This window comes from Otolemur garnettii, unplaced genomic scaffold, assembly GCF_000181295.1.
Source record: "Otolemur garnettii isolate 467f Iridium unplaced genomic scaffold, OtoGar3 scaffold00044, whole genome shotgun sequence".
NCBI classification, from domain to species: domain Eukaryota; kingdom Metazoa; phylum Chordata; class Mammalia; order Primates; family Galagidae; genus Otolemur; species Otolemur garnettii.
In genome coordinates, this window is record NW_003852439.1 from 7,689,406 (window position 1) to 7,699,779 (window position 10,374).

General features: G+C 54.0%; 1 protein-coding gene across 4 annotated transcripts in view; it reads left to right on the forward strand.

Moving 5' to 3' along the window:
* Positions 1 to 10,374, forward strand: part of TELO2 (telomere maintenance 2) — a 26,069-nt gene that overhangs the window by 13,230 nt on the left and 2,465 nt on the right. For 3 of the 4 annotated variants that reach the window (XM_023513797.1, XM_023513796.1, XM_023513798.1), the window contains 15 exons: positions 780 to 882; positions 3,418 to 3,486; positions 3,687 to 3,828; positions 3,902 to 4,038; positions 4,565 to 4,644; positions 4,807 to 4,920; positions 5,216 to 5,304; positions 5,499 to 5,590; positions 5,804 to 5,920; positions 6,062 to 6,133; positions 7,490 to 7,681; positions 8,230 to 8,321; positions 8,933 to 9,032; positions 9,265 to 9,329; positions 9,529 to 9,647. In XM_023513797.1, coding sequence (XP_023369565.1) covers positions 780 to 882; positions 3,418 to 3,486; positions 3,687 to 3,828; positions 3,902 to 4,038; positions 4,565 to 4,644; positions 4,807 to 4,920; positions 5,216 to 5,304; positions 5,499 to 5,590; positions 5,804 to 5,920; positions 6,062 to 6,133; positions 7,490 to 7,681; positions 8,230 to 8,321; positions 8,933 to 9,032; positions 9,265 to 9,329; positions 9,529 to 9,647 — 1,583 coding nt within the window. The remainder of the gene's footprint in view (positions 1 to 779; positions 883 to 3,417; positions 3,487 to 3,686; positions 3,829 to 3,901; positions 4,039 to 4,564; positions 4,645 to 4,806; positions 4,921 to 5,215; positions 5,305 to 5,498; positions 5,591 to 5,803; positions 5,921 to 6,061; positions 6,134 to 7,489; positions 7,682 to 8,229; positions 8,322 to 8,932; positions 9,033 to 9,264; positions 9,330 to 9,528; positions 9,648 to 10,374) is intronic. The other variant, XM_003790772.3, reaches the window with a different exon arrangement.

Consider the following 10,374-nt stretch of genomic DNA (forward strand, 5'->3'; position numbering starts at 1 on the left):
TGTGCCTGGCTAGTTTTTCTATTTTTAGTAGAGACTGGGTCTTGCTCTTGCTCAGGCTGGTCTCGAACTCCTAAGCTGAAGCAATCCACCAGCCTTGGCCTCTCAGAGTGCTAGGATTATAGGCATGAGCTACTGTGCCTAGCCTCTTTCTATATTTTTTAACTTATATGTGTATGTATTTGTGTGGAATTTAAAGTGATGAATGAGGGAGAAATCCAGCCTTATCTCTTTCATCAGGCTCTCCCTGGTGGTTAATAGCTTTTCATTTTATGAAGGAAGTAGGACTCTCTCATTCTAGACCAACGGTCTGTAAGCTACTTGGGCCAAATTTGGCCCCTAGGCTGTTTTTGTAAATAAACTTTTATTGGCATACAGTCATGTTCCTTCATTTACATATTTGTCTCTGGCTGCTTTTCACTACAGCAGAAGAATTGAGTGGTTGCTACAGAAACTGTGGCCTAAAAACCCAGAACATTTACTTTCTGGTGCTTTGCTACCTCCTGTTGTATTTGAGGCATTAATCTTGGGCGTGGCCAGAACAACTTCATCCATGTTGATTCCTCAGCTTGGTCCAGGCTATCTTGGGGTTTCTGCACTTAGGCCTGGAGAAGGAAGGATTAAGGTCTAACTGTTTGTCCAAAGACTGGCCCATAGTCTCACAGCCATTAAGTGGTAGGGCCCAAAACTAATCTGGGCCTCTGGGTTCATGCTTGTCCCTCCCCTCCCACTACCTCTGGTGCTGGTTTGTGAGTTCAGTGGCTCTTCGACTCTGCCTATAGGCCTGAAGTCCTGTCGAGACTACTGGGGAACCTGGTGGTGAAGAATAAAAAAGCCCAGTTTGTGATGACCCGGAAGCTTCTGTTCTTACAGTACCGATACACGGTGAGAATGCAGGGCTTCCCTGCACCCCAGGCCTGCTACAGAAAGTGGGCTTAGAGCAGTGGTCACATTGTTATGATTTGCTAAGTGGATCGCATTGCTATGATTTGGCTGCAGGAGTCAATGAGTTGGTCGGTCCATCTTGCCCTATCATGGGCCCTGCTATGGCTGGGACTGGGCCAGTGCTTCACATGTTTCTCAACTCCCCCAGTGACTATCCTCACCAGTTCCACTCTGTGCATGGGGCTTCCTGACATATGACTGTCCCTGTGGGCTGGAGCTGGGCTCTGACCCTTTGAGGGTTGGCTGATTGGTCAGAGGTAGGTAGGGGTCTCAGGCTGTGATCATAGCAGTGGGGTAGGTGTACGGGCCAGAGCCAGCACACACCACAGCCTATGGCTTACTTGTCTTCTCACTCAGCAAATAATTATTGGGTGCCCACTGTGTGCTGAGTCCTTTCTTAGGTGCTGTACATCCTGCTGTGCGCAGAAGAGCCAAAGGCACTCCTTGTGGAGTTTGCTACAGGGGGAGGAAGATGCCATAGGTGTGTCAAATGTCACAGTGTGCCGTAGCAGGTGCCCTAGGCCTCACTGGAGACCTTTGTGAAGGGATACCATCTGAGGCCTCTGAACCTGACTGAGTTTATAGTCTTCTGCATTTATAGGCCACAGATTGCGTAGCAACCACTCAACCACTCTGTGGCCCAAAGGCAGGGTCTGGGTGGGTGGCCTCTGAGCAGGAGAGGCTGGGCCTGCCATGTGGCTGCACTGAGCAGGGGTTGGGGAAGAGGAGAGGGCCAAGGGCAGCCACATCCCTGTGGCACCTTCGTGATGTGATGGAGCAGCAGCAGGGTTAGAGTTCCAGCCACTGCAGGGGCAGGGCCTGAGAATCAGAGCCCTCTCTTGCACCTGCCTGCCACATGGTGAGGCTGCTATGTGCAGAGCCCCAAAAGCTCTGGTCACAGTGCAGTGACAGTCTGGAGAGTGGATATCACCTTGAGCTTTATTTATTTATTTATTTATTTATTTTTGAGACAGAGCCTCAAGCTGTCCCCCTGGGTAGAGTGCCCTAGTATAGCTCACAGCAACCTCCAACTCCTGGGCTCAAGCGAGTCTCCTATCTCCGCCTACCAAGTAGCTGGGACCACAGGCACCCGCCACAATGCCTGGCTATTTTTTTTGGTTGCAGCCATCATTGTTGTTTGGCGGGCCCAGGCTGGATTCGAACCCACCATCTTAGGTGTATGCAGCTGGCACCTTAGCCACTTGAGCCACAGGCGCTGAACCAGGTTTTTTATTTTTTGAGACAGTCTCACTTTGTCACCCTGGCTACAGTGCCATGGCATCTTAGCTTACAGCAACCTCAAACTTTCAGGCTCAAGTGATCCTCTTGCCTCAGCCTCCCAAGTAGCTGGGACTACAGGTGCCTGCCATAACGCCTGGTTATTTTTTAGAGATAGGCTCTCGTTCTTGCTCAAGCTGGTCTTGAACTCCTGGGCTCAGGCAATCCACCTGTCTCAGCCTCCCAAAGTGTTGGGATTACAGGTGTGAGCCACTTTGCCTGGCCCATCTCACGTTTTACACAGCCCAGCCATTGCAGGAATGGGGGCTGACAACAGAAGCCCCCAGCAGGCCCATAAGAAAGGGACAACTGGTTGTCCTGCTGAACATTTAAGGCCTTGAACCTGACTGAGTTTACAGTCTTTGAGTCCCTGGAGCAAGAAACAAACCAAGGGGAGGAGGCTACAGAAGGCCCACAGGTACTAAAGTGAACATCTGGTAGTCATGGTCCTGGATGGCAGGGCTGTGGGACTAGAACGCAGCAGCAAAGGAAAGTAACTCAGCAGTTTACGGTACACTCTTAAAATTGAGTAGCCTGAGGCACAAACAAGAACTACAGTCACAAGGAGAAGACTTAGGCCTGCTTGTGCTGATGCTGACGTGGTTCCTTGTGAGAGCATACGCAGCGTGTGTATTAACAGGAGGGGATTTGTCACCTTAGAGACAGTGTGAGGAAGAAAGACGGCGGTGACATGAAATAGGAGTGGAGAATGGAGCTAACACCAAAAACAAGCTCTGGAAAGCCAGAAAGAAAGCTGTGCCCACGTGAGGGGTGGGCTGTCTTGAAGTGGGAAATGCAGTGGTGAGGAGCTGAATGAGCTGAGAAGGCGCAAACCTGTGGTGTTGGGCCTGGCTTCTGCCATAGCAGGGGCCCAGAAACCTGTGGTATTGTAGATAACTCCATGGCAGTCTGCTCGAAAACTTGGATGAAATGGGAAATTTCCTCAGTCAAGTTCAGTGGCCAAGCTGACACATGCAGTCGGATGGCCCCTTTGAGGCCAGAACTCAGATTTGCACGGCCTCCCAGTGGGTCCCTACTTGCCAAGAGGCACAGGGCAGCGCTGTGCTTATTTTCCACTGTAGTGAGAAAATGCCTGACCCTGGGCCTTGGGTGACAGCTCTCAGCTTATGGGAGACCCAGGTGAGGCAGTGGGAGTGTGGGCTCTGCCTAGGAGACAACACCTGGCTTTTGTTGTAGACACCCATGCTGCAGAGCCTGCTGGGGTACCTGGCCATGGACAGTCAGCGGCGCCCACTCCTTGTGCAGGTAAACTTCCTGTCCTTCTGTTCCCTTACAGGGTCCCTGGGAGACCTGGGAGAAAGGTTGTTCAGGGTCCATCTTCTGGCAGGAAGGGCAGAGAGGGGCTAGCTTTGCTCGTGCTGGAGCCATCCTCTGGGAGGCTATGAGTGCTGGCAAGGAGAGCTAGTCACTGAGGCCCATGTAGTCCTGGACTGTGGCCCTGCCAGGTGCTGAAGGAACTCCTGGAGACGTGGGGTAGCAGCAGCGCCATCCGACACACGCCCCTGCCGCAGCAGTGCTACATCAGCAAGGCCATCCTCATCTGCCTGGCACATCTCGGGGGCCCAGAGCTGCAGGACAGCCGGGATGGTGAGCAGGTAGCTTGGGAGCCCTTGGTCCTGGGCATCCCAAGGTGTTCAGGGTGCACATTTGGTGTTTCCAGAATTGCTAGCCAGCATGATGGCAGGTGTGAAGTGCCGCCTCGACAGCAGCCTGCCCGCCGTGCGCCGCCTGGGCATGATTGTAGCTGAGGTTGTTAGCTCCCACCTCCACCCCGAGGGGCCTCCTCTGAAGTTCCAGGTGAGTGGGGCCGTCCCCTCTGTGCCCCCTCAGTGTGGCAGGCCCAGGTCTCCAGAGAGGCTGTCATTCTATCCCCATGTTACTTCACTTTCCTGGGGACTAGGCTCTCAGAGCCTCCGGGTTGGCCATCCTGAGGCTTGAGGGGCATTGCAGGGGTAGATGTTGGCTTCCTGGGGGCTAGGCAGGGTCAGGGTTGAGCACCTAAAGGCATGTCCCCCAGAGTAGATTGCCTGGATGTTTTTTTCTAGACAGGGATCTCAGGCTTGCACTGAAGGGAGCCTATGCCTGGAGTTGGTCCCCTTATCTGCTGGGCCCCTCAGGGATTCCTGGCTCCTCTGGCCTTCAGAGTACCCCACTCGTGCTGCCCTCAGCCTGAGATGGACACTTGAAAAGTTGTTTTTGAAAGACAGCTGGCTGTCTGAGGCCATGTCACTGGAAGAGAAGGGTCTGTGAGGGCTGGCTGTGCTTTTGTCCCCGTGGGAGGTGATGCTAGTCACTGTGGCTGACTGTGTGTCTGCACCTGCAGTATGAAGAGGATGAACTGAGCCTGGAGCTGCTGGCCTTGGGCAACCCCCGGCTGATGGGTGACAGTGCCTCAGAGGCAGGGTGAGGGTCTCTGTGCTCCTGGTCCTTAGTCGGTGTGCATCTAATCACTTGGGTTCCAGTTGCCGGGACAAGAATTAAAGGGAGGGTGGGAGTGAGACAGTGTTTCCAGAGGACAAGCAGGGTTCAAGAGGGGACCCTGAAGGGTTTGCTGTTGTTTCCTAGAGGCCCATCTCTGGCTCCAGCCACAACAGAGACCCCTACAGAGACCCCTGCAGAGACCATGGATAGCAAGGTTCTCCGGGCACAGCCGGAGGGCTCTGACTCAGAGGTGGACAGGTAAGGCTGGGTTCCCCTGACCAGTGGGCCCAGCTGCTCACTCTTGTGCAGGTGGATACCCTGGCCTCCACTGTGTGCTGGGTGTGGTGGTGCTAGGGCCCTGCCATGAGCCCGGCCTGTCCACTCCATTCTTCTTTCTTTATCCTACATGTAAATGCAGCTCTGGCCCCACAGCTGGGCCCTTGTAGGAATTTGAGCATTGGTAGGAGGGAGGAGGGCACTTAGTCTGCAGCTCTTGGGGCTGCTTCTCAAGAGCCAGAGGTATGACCACATGTGTGCTTTGTTTCTTCTGTAGTGATGATGAGTTTATCCCCTATGACATGTCTGGAGATAAGGAGCTGAAGAACAGCAAGGCACCTGCTTACGTCCGAGACTGCATGGAAGGTGGGTGTGGGCCAGGCTGAGTGCAGGCCTTACCACAGCTTTCTCCTTGGGGGCTCCTAAGCCCCTGGACCGCCCTTGTTCTGACACCCAGGCTGGCTGGAAGCCCTCAGCCAGGGTGCCACGTGTGGCTGTCAGCTCCTTTGGGCTTAGGATCAGGGATGAAAGTGACTGAGACCTGTCTGGCTTCTCTACAGCCCTGACCATGTCTGAGGACAGTGAGCGCTGGGAGGCGGCCTTGCGGGCCCTGGAGGGCCTGATCTGCCGGAGTCCTGAGGCCACACGGGAGGTGAGCTGGTGGAGGATTGTGGAGGAGGTCAGAGGCCTATGATTGCCGTTCCTCCTCCATCATCTGTGCCCTGGGTCACAGAGGGTGATGTCTGACTTGCTTGTGAGACTCGGTGGCTGCTGCTTCTGCTGGGGTGGGCAGCTCAGGCTCTGCTAGAGCCATAGGCAGGTGGCAGAGGCTGTAGGCACCCCGATTCCTAACCCCCACATGCAGGTAAGCGTGGAACTGGCCAAGGTGCTGTTACACCTAGAAGAGAGGACATGTGTGGCAGGATTTGAGGGACTGCGCCAGAGAGCACTGGTAGCTGTCACGGTCACGGATCCAGCTCAGGTGAGTGCCAATGCCTTGGCCAGTGCAGGTGCAGGGGAGGCCTGGTGCTGCAGTGCTGAGGCTCTGTCCTGTGCCTGGGCTGGCTGTGTGGTACCTGGCCTGTAGAGTCCTAAGCCAATGTGGCTTCCTGTGCACACTCAGGTAGCTGAGTATCTGACTTCGCAGTTCTACGCCCTGAACTACAGCCTCCGGCAGCGGATGGACATCCTGGATGTAAGTATCCCCAGGCCTCTGTTCCCCTTGTCAGAGCCATGTTGTCCTAATGTAAGGGCCAAGATTTACAAGTCTTCTTGTTGCTAGACCCATGAGGCTTTGACAGGCTTCTCTCTGGCACATGTGACAGCAGGTGGAATTCAGCAGAGGTGGAGTTAGGGGTATGGCGGTGGAGTTCTTTTGTCTCTCTAAAGCAATAGTTTTACTGATAGAATTCACATGCCATAGACACACCATTTTAGGATAAATTGTGGATATTATCGAGCCATAAAAACCCAGAAATTCTGACACATGCTACAACATGGATAAACCTTGAACACATTATGTTTAAGCCAGTTTTGAAGGCCTGCATATCATACAGTATCCTTAGTATGAAATGTCCAGGGTAGTCAGATCCATAGAGACAGCAGGACAGTGGGTGCTGGGTTGGGGGTATATGGAGTGAGCGGTGGAAAGATAGAAAGTTCTGGATGTGGGTGCTGGTGATGGTTGCCCACCACAAACTTATTAACATTGTAGAAATGTACATGTTAAAATAGGCCAGGCATTGTGGCTCATGCCTGTAATCCTAGCACTCTGGGAAGCAGAGGCGGGTGGATTGCCTGAGTTCATGAGTTAGAAACCAGCCTTAGCAAGAGCAACCCCATCTCTACTAAAAATAGAAAAAGTAGCCAGTTGTTGAGGTGGGTGTCGATAGGCCCAGCTACTTAGGAGGCTGAGGCAGGGAGATCACTTGAGCCCAACAGTTCGAGGTTGCTCTGAGCTGTGATGCCACAGCCTTCTACCCAAAGTGACAGAGTGAGACTTTGTCTCCAAAAGAAAGAAAGAAAAAAATGGTTAAATTGTTAAATCTTTTATTTTGCCTCAATAAAACAAAAAAGACTAAGAAGGTATCAAAAAGTACTATTTCTAAGTGTGTGTCACTCAGGGCACCCGTGCTGTCAGCGCTCCCCCCACCTCCGTTTCCTGTCTCTGGACTTGCCTGTCTGGGATATTCCATGGAAACAGAGCCACATGCATGTGGCCTGTGTCCAGTCTCCTTGGAAGTGCAGTGGAGGCAGTCATGATGAGACTGAGTTCTTGGAAGTAGGGAGCAAACGGATAGCGAGCTCTGAGCAGTGGAGATGCATTGGCCTAGGTGCTCCTCACCTCAGGTCATCTTAGGAGCTCTGAGTCCCTTCCCAGGGGGCCCCCACTGAAGCACAGCTTCTTAGAGATGCTGGAGGTGCCTTCTCTGTTGTTCACAGACCACAAAGGCCACGGGGCACCATCCCTGGTCTTGGGCTGGGGCACACTTGACTTTTAGGAAATATCCCAAGAGTGATGGGGCTGCTCTGGGTGTCTCCTCTTCTCCAGGTACTGACCCTGGCTGCCCAGGAGCTGTCACGGCCTGGCCGCCTCAAAAGGGCACCCCAGCATAGCCACCCCGGGACTGGCACCTGTTGCTTGCTGCCACTGGCCACTGCCCAGCCTGGCAGCACTGCAGCTCCTGATTGGCGGGTGGTGGTGGAGGAGCGGATCAGAAGTAAGACTCGGCGGCTCTCCAAGGTCAGTCTGGTGGGCCTGGGTACTATGGGTGGTCAGTTACCTCCAGGCATTGTCTCCAAGGAGTGGGCAGTGCCATGTCGGTGGCCTTGAACGTACAAACTATGGGACTGCTATAGGGCAGTCAGACTGGTCTCAGGAGTCTAAGGCAGAAACATGACCTGGGGGTGCTCTGTCGTCCTGGCCCATCTAGGCTAAGCGTGGTCTTGTTCCACTGTGGGGTTTGGAGATATCTGGAGACTTCTGGTTGTCACTGGGGGTGGGCAGAGGCCAGGGAGGCTGTTCAGTGTCCCACATAATGTGCAGGCCAGCCTCCGCCATTACCCAGCCCGAGATGTTCCATGCACAAGGCCAGAGGATTCCTGGTCTGAGCCATGGGAGCTAAGTCCTGTCACCATCTGCAGGTGGCCTAGGAACTGGGCAGAGCCAATTAGCAGCCCAAGGGAACTGAGATGGGACTGGGGGCTGCATAGCTTCTCCCACCTGCAGGAGTGGGAGGGGCTGCTTCCCGCCCACCCTTGCCCCTCCTGAGTGCTATGTATTGCTGGCAGGGTGCTCCCCGGATGGGAGCAGCGGGTAGCCCTAATGGATTCAACTCTGTGGCTGGCTACTTCTTCTTCCCTCTCATTCAGCACTTCGACAGGTGAGTGGATTTTCCACAGGCCTGTGGATTTGGGGAATAGCAACTGCAGACACACTGCTGTGGACAAGAGTTTCCCAGGGTGGGGTACAGTGGGGTTTTAGATGTGAACAGAGGTCATGAGCTTTACCGTGGTTTTCTGTAAGCTTAAATTAAATGATGCAATATATCCTGCAAGGTTCCCACTACCTTGAGCTCTGTAGTGAGATTATCAGTCATCACCAACTCTGTTCCCAGATGTTGGGTTCACAGTGGGACTGATGTTCCATGTGCCTGTGGATGTACCCTCACTCTGGCTCCTGCCTGTGGGTAGGGTGTGAGTGAGGCTTGTAGGAAGTGGGAAATCCTGGACTGAGCCTGGGCTCCAGTACAGCAGGGGTGGAGGCCCCAGCCTGTGAGCTCTCAACCCAGGGCTGGGCTGTGTCAGGAAGTCCTGCAGAGGGACCAGGCATCTGGAAACACCTTCCCCTGTGGCTTTCTTGGTGCCACATTGGGTTAGGATTCTGTAGGTAAGGCCTTATGGAGCTTCCTAGGGTCTCCCTTGGTGGCCCAGGAAGTAAGAAGCCAGCCTCATGGTGCCTGTACTGTACCATTTGCTTAATTCTGTGTTGTAGGCCTCTGCTGACTTTTGACCTTTTGGGAGATGACCAGTTGGTTCTCGGAAGGCTAACACACACCTTAGGGGCCCTGATGTACCTGGCTGCTAATACCACAGTGAGTTGGGAGGGGAGGCGAAGCTGCTGAGCACTGACTGGCCTGTCCTGTCCCTTGCCTGGAGCACATACCCCAGCCTCACCTGGCTCCAGGGACGAGCATGTGAGGGAGGAGCTGCTGTGTGAGGCTCTGCAGGGTGGTACAATATCCCCTCATCTGCAGAGTGGGCCCCGTGGTTGCTGGGAGGTAGAGGGAGTGGAAGCCTTGCCTACTACCCTCTTCTGGTCCCCAGGTGGCTGTGCCCATGGGCAAGGCCCTGCTGGAGTTCACATGGGCCCTTCGCTTCCATGTGGACACGTAAGTGGCCGGAAAGGTTGGGGCAGGGTGGAGGAACAAATGACTGTCATAGAGGTATGATAATTAAGGCCACATGGAGCCTCAAGGTATCCAGAAGGCAACTTGGCCTGGCATTTCCCAAACAAGGAACATGCCTGGTAGGCTGGGTGGGGTGTTGAGCAGGGTCAGGGTGGGGCTCACCTTCCCTCCCCTTGCTCAGCAGCTATGTGCGCCAGGGCTTGCTGTCTGCCACCTCCTCCGTCCTGCTCAGTGTCCCTGCCCAGCGACTGCTGGAGGACATGCCAGATGAGCTGCTGGAAGCCAGGTCCTGGCTGGCAGGTAGTGTTGGGCCTGAGCTGGATCTGTGAGATGGGTGGGAGGCTATGTAGCATGTGGAACAGTCCTGCAGTCCCAGCCTGGCACCAGTCCAGCTGGACATGGCCCTCCTGCTGGTACCAAGAGGCCTGTGGTGGCCTCAGTGTGAGGGGCAGGGAGATAGTTCTCATTGTGGCTGCCTTTGGAATCCTGCAGTGCATCCTGGGAGAAGATGCCCTTACTTGGGAGTCTGCATCTTTCAAACCCCTAGCCCAGAAAGATGATAAGGACCCTGGTGTGGGCTCCAAGCACTTAACCCCAGGCTCACCCATGGAACATTTGGCCACTTTGTTCCTTCCACATGTGTTTATAGTTTTTAAATTTTTATTTTATTATTTGTTTTTAGAGGTGGGATCTTATTTTGTCATCTAGGCTGGAGTGCAATGGCATCATTTTAGCTCACGGCTTAAGGCTATCTTCCTGGCTTAGCCTCTCGAGTAGCTGGGACTGCAGGCCCTGCTGCTGCACAGGCCATGTATGTTCTTTTTAAGTCCAGTCATACCCTTCACGCCTATATAGCTGAGCTGGGCCTAAGGACAGGCCACCATAATCTCTCAGGATGCCACATAGAGAGAACACCAGACCGTTCTGGCTGCCCCAGTGATGGCCTTTCTTCTTCAGTGTGAAATGGTATCCAGCAGGGTCCCCATGTGCCCTGAGCTGCCTGCCTCCCTGGTGCCTTTTTTTTTTT